Genomic DNA, 16,156 nt, shown 5'->3' on the forward strand with positions numbered 1-16,156 from the left:
ACCTTTGGGGGATAGTGTTGGAGACCTGTCAAGGAGACCTCTGCTGCAGGGCCCCCGCGGGGTCCTTGCTGAGGGTCAACAGCCAGGGCGTTAGAGAGTGCTGTTCCTCAGCTCACTTTCAGAGCCAGCATGGCGGCATTTCCTGGGTATTGTAAATGCTTTCTAAAATGAAGGCAAGGGAAAAAAGCCTTTTTCTTATTGAAGAAGTTGGATCAACATGGTGGATATAAAATTGGAGCATACAGTTTGCTTAGTGATGCTGAGAAGGGAACACGCTGGATTTTGGAGTTTAACCAAAAGTGTTTCTGCTCTCGAGTCTCTTAAGGTCTGGAACACACAGGAAAGATAACCAAGGGGCATCCAAGAAATGTTCATAATAATCACATAACTGCCCTAGTATCAGTTTGTGATGAATTTATCCTGTGTGAGAAAAACCATTGTATGTGTTGGTATTTGGCAGATTGCTTAGATCCACACTGTCTGATAGAAATATAATGCCAGCCACATGTATAATTTTAAAATTTTCTAGTAGTTACATTTAAAATGAGTTAAAGACACAGGTGAAATTAATTTTAATACATTTTATTTATGTCAATATATTCAAAGTGTTATTTCCACATACAGTTAATTAAAAAAATATTTATGGTAGCTGAGTGTGTTGGAGTACACCTGTAATCTCAGTACTTGGGATGCTGAGACAAGAGGATCAGAGGTTTGACGCCAGTGCCAAGACTCTTAGCAAGACACTGTTTCAAAATAAAAAATAAAATAAAATAGGGTTGGGCATGTAGCTCAGTGATAGAATGCCCTTGCTCAGTCCTCGGTACTATATACACACAAAAATTATTCATGATATATTTAGTTCTGTTGCTTTTTTTGGTATTCTGTTGCTTAAATCAAGTTTGTATTTTACACTTACAGATATCTCAATTCAAGATGAGCCACGTTTTTTTTTTTTGTTTTTTTTTTTTTTTTTTTGGTACTGGGGATGGAACCCCCAGGGCATTCTACCTCTGAGCTAGCTCCCCAGCCCTAAGTTTTATTTTGAAACAAGGTCTCACTGAGTTGCAAAGGGCCTCATAAGTAGATGAGGCTGTCTGCAAACTGTGATCCTCCTGTCTCAGTCTCCCAAATATTGGGATTACAAGTGTGCACCATCACGCCAGCATGGTGAGCCACATTTTAAGTGCTAAATTGTCACATGTGATTAGTGACTACTGTTTTAGACATGCAGTTTGAGAGCATGAATGTAGTGGGTTTTTTTTTAATACTTTCACCTTTTTTCTGTGGGACATATTAAACTCTTTAAGCCATTATTTACATAATAGGCCATTCAGTGGTTATTAGTATCATTAAATCATTTGATGATTAGGCCATTCAATGACTGTTAGTATTTTTATTCTCCAGAAACACTTTTTATTATCATGAGCATTGCTTACAGACCCTGAAAAAATTTAAATTTTTTTCCTGGAAATATTAATCCTGATGACTGTAAAAAAGAAAAATAGGTTCCATTGTTTGAGAGCTGTGTATTCAATAACTTAAATACATTGCATAGTTTAATTCTCATGATAACTCTATAACATAGATATTATTATGTGCATTTTAGGAGAAATTTGAACGTTAGAGAGATCAGATAAATTACCAATAGTCACTCATAGACGTAAGGAGTGACAGTGCCAGGATTTTACACAAGCGTCCCCTACTTTTAACTGGGTGCTGTTTATCACTACATCTAACCGTATTCTCATGCATCTCAGTTCATGTGGCTGTTATACTGCAGAGAGGCAATAAACCATTCATACTTCTTTAGAAATAATATCATAATGAAAATAGCACTTTCAGCATCACAAATTGACAGCCAGGGAAATGCATTTTCTAAATGGAGAGAGTATTGCAACCTTATTTTGCCTGCATGAGGACAGAACCACCACATATCCCATTTGCCAGAACAAGTCTTAATTTTTAGCAAATGCCTGGGGCCTGGCTGCCTACCCTCCAGATTAACTACCTGCCTGCCTCCTGCCATTGTAAAAGGCTTAGCAAGGCTTATGATCAAAAGGTCCAAAGTTCTCTACTTGATCATCTGGAAATGGGTCTGTGCTACAATAAAAGAAAAATAATACTGTGAGCTCAAGACCCAGAGATAGAATAAGAGCTTTTTTCCCCCCTGTTTCTTGACCATTTCTAATTTTGTGGTACATGCATCTTATTTTTACTTTGCTAATCTTTATTGGAACTTATCTTTTAATTTTTCAGTTTATTTTTGACGGGCTTCCCAAATACCTTATGTTTCTACCCATTGTCACTTTTTTTCTTTTTTCTTTTTCTTTAATTTTTTGCTTGGGGAAATTGGTGGGACTAAATGAATAAAAATCATTTAAGGGTTTTATATGTCTACTAATTCTTTTATGGCTTTCCTTAGGGATTTCCTGTTTTTGGAGACTTTTTAAGCCTATGCTTTAATTATCTTCCCATATTTGAACTGAATTGTACTATTATTTTCCATTTCCTTGTCATCGTCACTAGTAATTGCATCTATTTTTCCTGCCCTGTTCTTGTTTTGTAAAAAGTGCATTTCATTATAAAACCGTAATTGTTTAGATCGATTAAGTTCTAGTAGGCAGGTAAATTTTTCTAGAGATTAAATTTGATCTCTTAGTGGTATTCTTTAATGCCTCATATCTACTTCAAAACAAACCCTATGATCATACATTCCTGGCTAATACTGTTTCATTTTATAAATGACCTCATAGTTCCTTTTCTTTTAAGTAGGTGATGTTTGTGGGGGTAGGTGCTTGCTTTTTGATGGTGAGGAGTTATTACGGTCTTGCTCATGTGCTATATGACAATTGCTTCCTTTAGTCACTAAAGTAAAATGCTTAGGAAATATCTCGCTGACAGTTGTAAAACCTGAGTTCATACATGTTATAGATCCTTGAGCTTTTCTCTTATATTTCATATCTGATTGAATTGTTACTATTATTTTAAAAAATTAATAGGGGCTTAAGTTTTTTTAGATGACTGTAGACTTGAGAAAGATTTATGGTGCCTAAGTAATGGACACATGATAGCTTATGGGGCAACTGGATTCATTTAAAGGTCTTATCTGTGATTCCCAGATGTGTGACACTCAGCTGTTGACATTAGGAACCGCACATGGATTTTCTGCATTGAAACTTATGTACACACAGGTATTAGTGGTTAAGTAGCGTATGGCACCACTGGCTACATGGCCCCATGTGTGCAGCTGCTGGAATCATTAAAAGTAGAAGTCAGCCTGCTTCCTTGGACAAAGATCATACACCAGTATGTAAGAGTTAAAAGGTCTAAATGGGGGGCTATTCTCTGCTGGTAAGGCCTCTCCTGAATGGGGCCTATAAAATGCCATTATGCGTGCTTAGGAAGATTTTATAATGCTCTCAACTACATTGAGGGCAAGGGCCCTATCAGACATATTCTCAGTTGTATTCCTGAGCCACAAGTAACAACCCGGCACATAGTAGGTGTTGAGTGAATAAATGCTAGACAAATGGATGATGGCAGAGATAATCTGGAGCAAATCTAATATACAGTATTCATTGCATGTCTTAAATACATTTGGGAATAAACTCAGTATTAAAAATAATATAAAGTCTATTAAATAGAGTTTATTAAAATTAATTTTCTAAAGTATCATGTGGCAGGACTAAATCCTCCTCTTTGTCTAAAAAAAAAAAAAATGGACTGCTCCACCCTTGTCTCATGTTTTACATGGATCTGCACCATGGACAGTGTATGTCCTATAGACAGCAGTCTGGCTTTGTTGTTCTCAAGAGTGGGCATTGAGTCTGTGGCTGTGTCTGGCTGTGGTATGGTGAGACCAGAGTGTTGTACAGTCTTAATAATAGTTACCATGATCCTTAATGATAACAATTCTTAATGAGTATTATTATTGTTAATAATGATTATATTTAATAATTACACCCAATACTTATTATCTTTAATAATAATAATTAGCACATGGGAACCAGTTGCACCATTGTATTATCTTTAGAACAAAAACCTAAATCTGTGACCCAGCAGTTGGCAGATTTTCTGCTCCCACCCTCTTCTTTGCAAACTGGTGTGAGTCAGGAGGCTCCCAGGGTCAGCTCTGTGCCAGGTCTCTACTCCCATATAGTCAGTCACCTTACATCGTTTTTGTTTGCATTGTGAAGCTCCTGCCTTCACTGTGAGCTTCAAACCCACCACTTTCCCGATCTCCACCTGCCATCATCCTTTATAACTTTTTTTCTTGCACTAAAAAAGACCCGGTGCAAATACTTCACAACATGCTTATTTGTGTGAATTTTGTAGGGCCGAGCACATGTTTATTACTTGTGTAATTGTTAAAACTTTGATCTTCTTCTGCATTGGCTATGTTTAGATTTACGTGCCTGTATGACTTTTGTTTTTAATAAAAAAAAAAAAACAGTTTCAAAACTGTTTGGTGAATTAAACATTTTTTTAGCTTTTCACACTTTGCTACAAAGCAGAGAAATATTTCAGTGACAACAGATTTCAACAGATTTTCAACTAGACTAATTTGCTTTATTCTTTAGGGTAGTTTACTTCTTTTCTCTGCAAACACAAGAAAAGACACTCTTTTTTCTAGTGCTGACTGGTATTAATGTGCAAAATAATAATTTTAAAGAGATAAAGCTTTGTATTTGGATGTATAGTTTCCATTAGTTAAATGTTAAGTCTTCCATGATCAGGGTATTTTCAGGTTAAATCATGACTTATTTACCAGAATTTTTAAGACAAAACAGAAGCCAAGCCGGGCGTGGTGGCGCACGCTTGTAATCCCCGTGCTTGGGAGGCAGAGACAGGAGGATCACGAGGGTTCGAAGTCAGCCTCGCTGGCTTAAGAGACCCTGTTTCCAAATAAAAATAATATAGAATAGGTCTGAGAGTGTAGCCCGGAGGTAGAAGGGTTTCCAGGAACACCAGTACCACCCCCCCAAAAAAGAAAAAGCCAAGAAGAGGGACTTCTAAAAATTCCTATTAACTTTCTTGTACATATTCATATAACATCTTAGGCCCTGAAGTTGAACCTGCCTTCCTACTAGGGATCTTACAAGTGAAAGCTTTAAAATACATTTCTAGACCAAAGCAGATCGATCTCAAAGTACTAGTGCTGATTAGTAGTTAATGATAAAACTATGGACGCTGAAGAATGCAGGGTCTTTAAGGTCACCGTGGCCTAGCCCCTATGCAGGACACCTCTGGATGGTGCGCTTCACTTTTTAATGACCAGAATCTGAGGACCTTTGCCACTGCCCCTGGCAATTCTGCTGCAGTCTGATAGTAATAATAAAGGGGCGGGGGGAAGCTACAGCTTTCCATTTAGACTCATAGGATCAGGAGACTTGTTTAATCTAAGCCACTGTTGATCACAGATGAGTGACTTTTATGACTGTCTCTTCCCTTCCCATCGTGGTGACTGTGATCTGCTTTGTAATGTTTGTGTTTTGCTCTTGGGTTTTGTCCCTCCAGGTTTGATGATTCCTGTCTTTTGTGTGGTGGAGCAGTTGGACGGCTCTCTTGAATATGACAACAGAGAAGAACACGCTGAGTTTGTGTTGGTGCGAAAAGACGTGCTTTTTAGCCAGCTGGTGGAGACTGCGCTCCTGGCCCTGGGCTATTCCCACAGCTCTGCAGCTCAGGCCCAAGGTATCAATAATACCTCTCCCTCTCTTCCCCCAGCCTCCTGTGTGTCATGATCTGAGGAAGAATATGTTCCCTGAAACAGATCTCCAAACAAGGGTTGAACGAGAATTGTGAGATTTAGCATCTTTTACAAAGAGTGGGCAGCAGGATCTTTCTTATGGAGAGTCTTGTTTTCTTGTTGTTTGGAGAAACTTTGGACCCGCATTTTTAGGGACACTAAAATCAGCTTGTATTTCACAGCCGCTGTCGCAGGTTTTTGGCATTTGTAACCCTACTGTTTTCTGTAAGTCACCAAATTGGTATTTTTAGGCCAGTGATCAGGAGATGTTTGATTCCTGGCTTATCGAAACTTCAGTGCATGATTTATAATCATTCAATTTTCCAAATTTATTTATTGATTTTAGCCTATGGCTTTGGCAGTTTACAGTCAGCTTTTAATTAAACAGAAAGAAAGGGATGTATCTTACCCTTTCAAAGATACAAAATCTTTGAGAATTGTTCTGTAGTTTTGATGTGGTCCATTCATTTAGAAAAAAAAAAATCCCAGTGCCTTTGTAATCATTTCTTTTACCTATTTAATTAACTATTAAAATTGCATAATGATTTCAGTGTTTATTCTGTAACACTGAGGAGCCCATTGCGAGCTTCTGTTGTTTCATTCTGAAGCAGAGCCCATTGTTCTTATACCAAAGAACTGGCAAAACAAATAACAACAACAAAACAAAAAAGTGCTGCCCAAACCTTGAATAATGGCAATTATTTTATCCAATGAAATTATCATCTTTAGCTGAAATAATTGAATTTTATGCCATTTATAACTAAACAGGAGAAATATATAACTTCCTGGTCTTATTTTATATATTAATTTCCTATATTGCTATCTCAACATTTGTGTATGTGCCAAGGATTTTGGCAGTTCTTTTAGTTCTTCTTCCTGTTATTCCTAAGGGCTGTCAGTCAGAGCCTCATCTATTCTGATAAGGCAATTATGAATGATTAAGCATTTCTATAAAGTTACAAATATGGTGACCAAGGAGGTGGAATTTAAATGTCTAAGCTCTTGACTCTGGTTCTGAAGGTAGATCATTATTGCCTTTAAAAAAAAATATTTCAGTTAAATTATACTTAAGTTATACCAAGAAAACAACCCATTTGAAACCAGGGGGTCAAGAATATCTTCCCAGGGCTGGTAGTCCCTCGCCAGTTACTGCGAGTCCTAGAGCAGTCTGAAGCCTAGCGCTTGGCTGGTCTGGGGACATTGCTACAGCTGCATTGCAGAGTCCACTGCTTTCAAAGTGACGTGATAAAGGATGATTCATTTCCTTTTTCCCGACAACTTTCATTCTTGTGTGAGGGATTGAGGATTTGATCCCAAGCAAATTACATACTGGTCACCACTGCTTTTATTTCATGCTATGTTGTGCCTAAACAAAATAAAAGACTCCCCTCCCCCCTTCTCTCCATAAACTTTTTATGCCATTTCAGGGATGTTTTCTCTGAATGTAAAGGTCATTGTATCCCACGGCTTACATCCTGGTGTGCCAGCTTCCTGTCTGACAGGGCTATCCATCTCAGTTAGCATGGCTGCTCAGTGCGTCGTGAGCTCACATGTGGAACACAACACTAAGTGGCCAAGATTTGATTCTTGGCACATGCGAAGGAAAGGGGCTCTTAGGAAATTTGCACTAGGGAGCCACACTTGCCTTTCAGTGATGTGAGCTCACCAAGATGAGATACACTGGCGATAAATATCACCTGCAGCAGAGAGTAAACAGGGGACAAATCCAAAGTGATTATTTGCTGCCTGAAAGTTTTTGATAACTAAGGTTAAGAACTACTAAATTTTATACTTTTGTAAGTTTGAATCAACATTCTGAAGGTGCTCTAGATCACAGATACACTTTATGTTGTAGGTGAGCAGAGGTTTTATCACTTTAGTTCTGAACTGTAATCTCACTGAGGAAAAACAAATCACAGTTTATTTTGTTTGAGGCTGCTGATCTCTGTTTTGGATAAATGGAGAAACTTAGAATTGTTTACTTTGAAGTGAATGTGTTAGATCTTTGTTGTCATTCAGATCATTAGAAGCGTGTGGTTCACTGCCTGTTTATTATAGACCAAGTGGCGTGCAAGTGAAGGCAGGTCATCCACGTGCCGGGCAAGCAGCAGAGCCAGGGAAAAGTGGAGGAGGGGGTCGAAGAAAATAGGACTTTGTGATGGTTCAGGGAACGGGATTTTATGTGTGTAGTTTTCTTTTTTAAAATTTTGTTTGGTTTTGTTGTTTGCTTAGTATTTGCATGATCCCCCTCTAGATGGGGGAGTTGCTGGCAGACCCCTTAGCAATTCATTTGCGGCAGAGACACTGCCGCCACCTTTCAGGATCTTTTCTTCCAGTGCTGGGAAAGTTAGGCAGAATTAAGCTGGAAGGATAGCAGTTTGCTTGAGCTTATGTTTTTGAAGCTCTTGAAGCATGATTTTTATTTTCCTGTGAAAGAATCAAATTTCAGTAATTGAATCAAAAGAGTATTTCAGTTTGCATATAAAAGAGATGCTACAGAAGCAATGTCGTTATTTGGGAATGGTGCTCAAGGCCCCACGAACAGGCAGGCAGTGGTCTTATGCCCTATGAGGGGGAGACAGTCATTTTCTTTTTCTGAGAGGGTATCCCCTTCAGGTAAGCTGCAAAGACTTGCTTCAAAAAAGAATATTTGCTTTAAAAGGATAATAGAAATCCCACTAAAACCGAGATCAGGGGTACCCACCTTGTTTTATAGTAGCCTTTATTTCAAGGCCAGATAGTGGGACCCAAGAGAGAATAGGGTACAAGATACTGACTGTCATAACTCATGGAAACTATTTGTTTAGCTACCCCCTTCACCATTTCCCGGCACATATAATATCAAAAAAGATTCTAAGGATATATGATGCAGAATTCATCAGACCTGCTGTTTTGCAGATGCAAAAAGCTGAAAGCTGACAGGCTCTTTGCTTTTCTAAGAATAGGGAGACTAAGATCTAATGAGTGGTGAGCACATCTTACACTGTACAACGAAATTTGAGTCCGAGTCTCTACATCTTCAAGTCTTTTGGAAAAACGTTAACCCGAGTTACTGCTGCTACTTGGGGAGCATTGGAGCCCCCTTTCCCCCATTCTAAACTCTTCACTTCTTTTATTCTTTCCTTTTTATCCTTTCTTTTTAGCCCATAAGGCTTTTGGTAATACACATAAAGCTCCCTACACAGTTTCAAGGGTATAGCTGTAGTTCCCTTTATCCGTCTGATTAAGTAGCTATTCCTACCTGCCCCTATGGATGGTGGCTTTGGGAGGTGTCTGTGATAGCAGGGTGGTGACTCACTGGGCCTAGCTGACAATTTTTCAGTGGAAATTTTATCTCTACTCTGTTTTCTGTAAATTTCAAAATAAACTTTAAAGTTTATTTTTGACCAGCAATTTTTACTTAAGAACAAACATTCTGAGCAATAAACAAGCAAAAATTCTTTCCGACTGAATTTTATTGGTGCCAAAACTGTAGGTTCAAGAAGTGTATTAATCATCATTTCTTATTTATGTTGGAATTATTGCATGTATATCCTCATTTAAAATGGTATTTAAAATAAGTGACACAAGTGTTATGTGAATTAAGCAGGATGCCAAATAGTCTCAATTGTATAAAATTCCACACATGTGCAAAAAAAGAAAGACAAAGGAAATACATTAAAATGTCTGCAAAGTGGGCAGTGGAATTATATGGGATTTGCTTCTCCTAATCAGAAAAAAATATGCAGGTATGAAATTCTATTTCCTCTGTGAATTTTTCTCTGGATAAGCAGCAAGTTCCAATTTCTTCCTAGTGCCCATTTTATAAGTGATTCACTTTGTCCCTAATTTATCTATAAATATGAAAACATATACATGAAACAGATGCATTTCTGTTGTCTTTTCAGTGGAAGATTAAAAAAGAATCAGCGAATCACTCATGAGGCCCTATACTGTATATGCTAAGGGTTTCCTTAGAGTTTTGATAGTGCTCGGTAAGAACTGTCTCATTGTCTTGTGTTAGGCACTGTTCTAAGAGATTTGCATGTATTAAGTCATTTAGCCCTCGCAACAGCTTTTTCAAAGTAAGCTATTGTATATTTTCCATTTAACAGAAGATGACACGGAGGCAGAGAAGTGGGATGGAAGAAGACTGTCTTGGGGCACAGGCCGATGGGTTAGAGGGGCTGAGATCTGCACCCCACTGATCCATCTCTAGGCTTGGAGCCCTCACCCTCAGGGAGGCTATGGCCAGTCTTATTGTCAGCAGAGTGAGATAGGAGCCACTATCTCAAATTTAATATTTGCTTTTTACTTTATGACATAAGGCCTCAAAGGCAGGACTTTTTTGTATAGAGTATTTACTAAGTACTTGATGATATGATGATAACAATATACTTAGTAATGATAATATCATATGTGTTTCATTTCCATGATGAAACATATAGAAATACCTTTTCGAGGTAACGGACACAGACCTCATTAAAAAGAAACAAAACTCCCAGCCCCACAGAATCATTGTCTCTTGAAGCTGATCTGTAAAACTAAATAGAAGGCCTACAGTAGGTTGAGTATTTCAAATACACAATTCTTGCTTGTGAAGCCCAAGTGAGCCTCAATATGAAAATAAAGCATATTTTTTTTTAGCAATTCTGACCTTCAGATTAATTAATTCAGCAGTCTTAAATGCCTATCATGCATTAGTCACAATGCTAGATTTGGAGATTAAAAAACTAAAATAAAATCTACTTTCAAGGAGCTTACATTTTGTAGTTTAGCTGTGCTCAAAAAGTTTAGTGTGTGAAATTATAAGTTGACTTTTGACCCTCTAAGTGCAGAAATAACTAGTGGTGCGGTTTGGAGACTATAAATACATGTGAAATTTGTTTATAAGTTTGGTGCAAATTAATAACTAGTCACTTTACCACTAAAAATGCTTTAAGAATTCCTCTTGTCGGCTTTTGGAAAGAGATGGCGAGGTGCGAAGTATGGGTTACTCTTTGCTTCATTAAAAAGAAACAGTTACTTGCCAGTCCTGTGCATGCTTCCTCCCTTTTCAGAACAGGCCTGACTTTGGCCATGGCTTTTGTTGGAAGTTCTTCTCATCTCAGGGCCCCTCTCTTCAGGACACAAGGCTGGAAACTTGTGCTTGACACCGTCAATGTTGGAAGAATAAACAGATAAACTTAAAGGTTCTACTTCTTACCCTAGAGAAATGTACATATTCATATTCCTAGAAGGTGCCAGTTTACTTTCTTCAATAATTAGATTTGAACCCGTTGGAAACTATTTTGTTTCTTTATAAAAGAGTAATACATAGCATGATGTGAGACCCACAGGAATTCAGTAAATATCTTCTAAATGAATTTATAAGCTTTAATATTACCAACTTTTATCCATAAAGCATTTTTTTTCCTTTGTGCATCACCGTGAAGTTGATTCTCTTCCATAAACTGGCTATTTTTATAAACCAGGAGGGAAATACAGATTTTTTAGGTGATCAGTTATTGACATTTCCAGATTATTCTGTGTCACCATTCTACGGCTGATGTTTTGGCTATGTTTATAGTGGCAAAACTCTCCAATAATACCTTTCAGAATAAAAAGGTTGTTATTCAAAAGGTGCTTAGAGGATTGCTTGGATATAAATTATTCTGATCAAAACCTAGAGCTACTTTGTCAGTGTTGATCTGGCCCTCATTTATAAGGCATTGTGTGTAAGAACTTCAGCCTGTGAACCAGAAACAGTGACAAGCTTTAGAGCCAGAATTATAAGGATATTTATATAAAAAAGGAACACTTCATTTCTTCATTTATTCTATGTTATAAAATAGATGTTATCTATTTTATATATTATTTATTTGTTATTGCATAATTTCTAGTGGACTAACACATACAGTATACATCAGGAAGACATTTACATAGGAGCTATTTTTTACTATTTTAAAGTAAATTTCATCATTATAACTGAATAATATTTCAATTTAAATTGTTCAATATGTAAAATGCTCTTTTTTTTTAATTTTACTGGGCGTTGAACCCAAAGGCATTCTATTTCTGAGCTATGCCCAAGTTTTATCTTTATCATGAAAACAGGGACTTGCTAAGTTGCTGCAGGTCTTACTAAGTTTCTAAGGCTGGCTTCAAATTTGGTATCCTCCTTTCTCAGCCTCCCAAGTACTGGGATTACAGGTGTGTGACACCATGCCCACCTGTGAAATGCTCAGCTCTTAAATTAATTCCCCAGGTTTTTATGGAAACATGCAATACTACAGTTTTAAAAGGTATGTGTATTGAATACTTATGGTCTTCATATCTAGGATCAATAAATAGCAATTCATAGCCAATTCTATCTCATATTTATTCTTACCCACTTTTTTTTTCAGTACTAGGGGTGGAATCTAGGGGCATTGTACCTCCGAGCTACACCCTCAGCCCTATTTTTTAGTCTATTTATTTATTAATTCTTTTTTGAGATACCGGGTATGGAACCCAGGAGCATTCTGCCTCTGAGCCACACCCCCAAACCTATTTTTTAGTCTTTTTAGTTTTTGAAACAGGGTCTCGCTGAGTTGTGAAGGGCCTCACTAAATAGCTGAGACTGTCTGCGAACAGCGATTCTTACGTCACAGCCTCCCGAGTGCTGGAATTGCAAGCGTGCGCCACCACGCCCGGCGTTACCCACTTTTTATCCCTCCCACATGTACTGTTTTAAAGTGCATCCTAAACCTCATCTTTTATCCAGATATTTTATCATATATCACCAAAGAATAAAGACTTAAAAACAACACTAATACCATCATGACTCCTAAAAGACAGTTCTTTAAATAAAATATCCAGTAAAGGTTCACATTTTTCTAATTATTTTGTACATTGTGTTTTATTTAAATCAGAATTCAAACACATCTACAAACTGTACTTGTTTATATGTTTATTAAATATTCTTGAATCTATGTAAAATTAAATTAAAAAATCTTAAATTAAAAAATCTTAAATTAAAAAATCTTAAATTAAAAAAATCTTAAATTAAAAAAATCTAAAACTTGTATTTGCTGCTTTAATTCAGAATTATTTTTGTTTGCTAAACTTAATGAAAATCTTAACCCTATAAATTGTTTCAAGTACTGTGATTTCAAAGAAACAATTAGAAGCTCAATCATAACCTTGGAAAGGAATTCAGAAATTCACACTTTTTTTCTTTTGAGGGAGGATGGTTAAAAGACGTATGTGGTTGGAAGCCAAAAGGTTTTTTATGCTCTGTAAATTTGACATTTTCCCTATTGAAATGTTTAAAATGATCTCTCGTCTTAGCTCATTTCTTTGGCTCGGTTTATTTCTTTTTTCTACTTTTCCTTTTTTAATTAAACTGTCATGTTTGGGAGACTTTCAGCAGGTTTTTTTTTTTTTTTCTTCTTTATAAGGGCAATGTTGAAGAAAGGTGCATTTTTAGAAATTTAGGTCTTGGAACAAACTTTTAAAAAATAAGCTGCTTTAAAAGCAGGGCATGGTGGTGCACGAGGTGGAGACAGGAAGATCTCTCAGGTTCAGAGCCAGCCTTGCTGGCTTAAGAGACCCTGTTTCCAAATAAAATATAAAAAAATAAGTCTGGGAATGTAACGTGGAGGTAGAAGGGTTCCATTCCCAGTGACACCAAAAAAGAAAAAAAATATATGCATATATATATATGCATATATATATATATATATATATATATATATATATACACACACACACACACATACATACATACATACATACATACATACACACTGCTTAAAAAAAAATCGGAACCGGGGCATGGTGGCACATGCTTTTTTTTTTTTTTGCTATAAATTTTTTTTATTGAACATAAATAGTATACATTTAAACTATATTTGGTGTCCTCTCCCCCCCGCCCCCGTTTTCCCTTCCTCCCTCCCACCAGTGGTTGTCCAGGTTAACCATGTCTTATTCATAATTTTACACATGGTCAGGTGTAGACCCTCATTAATCAAAATCAGCCTTCCTCCTCTCCTATCTTTCCATTCAAACTTAGCTAGTATTTTCCCTCCATTATCTGGAGTCCCACTGGTATCCTTTGTGTTTCCTAGTTTGGGCATATTAGAGGAAACATATGTATCTTCTCCTTCTGTTCTTGGCTGATCTCACTATGCCAGCATTCGGGAGGCTGAGACAGGAGGTCCGCGATTCACAGCCTCAGCTACTACTTAGTGAGGCCCTTTGCAACTTAGGGAGACCCTGTTTCAAAATAAAGAATAAAAATAGGGCGGGGATGTAGCTCAGAGGTAGAATGCCCTGGGTTCCATCCACAATACTGAAAAAAAAAAAAAAATTCTGTAGCTTCCCAAAGAAGAGCTAAAAAATAATTCCCAATTGCTGTTAATCATGCCTGTCTTAGTCTCCTCATTCAAGCTGAATGGGCCCAAATGTAAAAACATTGGCTGGGATGCTGCCACTTGTTAACTGACCCCCCATGATTTCCTTTCCTGTGTTGCATAAAATTAAATTTTCATACATATGTGCATGCACATGTGTGTTCATGTATATACAGCACAACTGAAAGCACTACTTTGTAGCTAAATGCCAAGGAAAAAGTAATGCTCATCTTATTTCCTTGCCCAATATATAGTTAAGTTTCAGTATCTAGTATAAATATTTATAATAGTCTGTATTATTTTTATTTATTTATTTTATCGTAAGTATATGTTATTTAAAATATATACATATATAATTATGGCTCATATGAAAGTCAGCTGATAGAAATATTGTCTGTGTTAATTTGTAGAGGGCGAAGTCTCTATCCACCTTGAATTTGGGGATGCCTAGCAATTGAGTAGATTATGCTTAATAAAAAACACTGAAGGCTATAAATACAGCATGATTTCAATTTACCTGTGACTCTGCAATTCTTATTTGATTGTTATTTTTAAAAAAACCCATCAGTGCCGCTGGGTGTGGTGGTGCACGCTTGTAATCCCCGTGCTTGGGAGGCGGAGACAGGAGGATTGCGCAGGTTCGAAGCCAGCCGCGCTGGCTTAAGAGACCCTGTTTCCAAATAAAAAGTATAAAATAGGTCTGGGATTGTAGCCCGGAGGTAGAAGGGTTTTCAGGAACCCCAGTACCACCAAAACAAAACAAAACAACATCAGTGGAAATAATTCATTAAAAACTCATTATTTTTCCACAGTGAAGGAAGTATTTAGCAATGTTTTTGGTTATCTATTTCATCTGGGGCAATTAGCTATGGTAGCAATTAGCTTGGGTGTACTTTTTAAATGGCTTAAGGTTGTTCTTTAGGGGTCTAAGGATTAGGGACCTGGAGAAGGCTGATCATCTGAGGTTTGTGTTGTGGCATTTATGTAAAATGATTTGGATTAAACAGACTGACCAGAGAGATTCACAGCCTTTACATAATAACTAAGTTGTGTCTGATTAGCATATAGGATTTTGAGGAATTATAAGTATGAAACCTATAGCCTCATGTTGGTGGTACTCTGATAAGGTTTATTCTGTGTTTAATTTTCTGTTCTATTTAAAGCATAACTGCCCTTTTCTAATGTATGGATTTTAAATGCAATGTTGGATCATTTGCCAAAGACTGAGGTCTATTTGTACTTTAGGAAGATGCTCTGCAGATTCCATCAAGAAACTCATTTGGTAAAAAGCACATTCATTCAGATATGTTTGAATGCCTCACTCATGCTATTACCTTCTAGGTAGCTCCTTTGCATTTAAAGCTGTCCATTGATATGACTCTCAGTCTTAATATTATAACATCATATCCCAACTCGAAGTAAAGTCTGTTTTGATATTTTGATATTCATGTTGGACAGTAAAAATGTCTTGGCCATAAGTTTTTTTTTTAATATTAAAATGTTTTTTGAATACTCCTTCCTAATTTTTCTTTCTTACTTAGAAAATAATTCTCATCATTTAAATCTTATAACATCAAGCTGGGTGTGGCGTGCTCTTGTAATCCTGTACTTGGGAAGCTGAGACAGAAGGATCGCAGGTTCATGGTCAGCCTCAGCAACTTGTGAGGTCCTCTGCAATTTAGTGAGACCCTATTTCAAAGTAAAGAATAAAATAGGGCTGGGGGTGTAGCTTGGAGGTAGAAGGCCCCTGGATTCCATCCCCAGTAAGTACCACACACACAAAAGAAATCTTCTAACTTCAGTTAATTCTTTGAGATTTTTGAAATTTTAAAATTGTTTTTTACTTCTGTTTTGGGGTATGTATTACCTGTATACTTTGTCCAGCTTTTCACAGATCCAATGCCATTGGATTTTACATTTGTATGGTTTCTTTCTTTTATAGAATTCATTCATCTGTGTAGTGGGCAGTTTATTCATCTTTTCTTCGTAGTGGGACCTGCACTGCGGGGATCTTTTCTATCGGCGGTATGCAGGGAGGCAGGCATTCAGC

At 37.1% G+C, this 16,156-nt stretch overlaps 1 protein-coding gene across 2 annotated transcripts in view; it reads left to right on the top strand.

Annotated features, from left to right (window-relative positions):
• The window catches only part of SATB2 (SATB homeobox 2), a gene marked incomplete at its 5' end in the record, with an annotated part of 179,088 nt that overhangs the window by 16,217 nt on the left and 146,715 nt on the right, over positions 1-16,156 (top strand). For both annotated transcript variants that reach the window (XM_080719979.1, XM_080719978.1), the window contains one exon: positions 5,521-5,697. In XM_080719979.1, the coding sequence (XP_080576105.1) occupies positions 5,521-5,697 (177 nt within the window). The remainder of the gene's footprint in view (positions 1-5,520; positions 5,698-16,156) is intronic.

This window comes from Muscardinus avellanarius (genome assembly GCF_963383645.1).
Source record: "Muscardinus avellanarius genome assembly, chromosome: 2".
NCBI lineage: Eukaryota > Metazoa > Chordata > Mammalia > Rodentia > Gliridae > Muscardinus > Muscardinus avellanarius.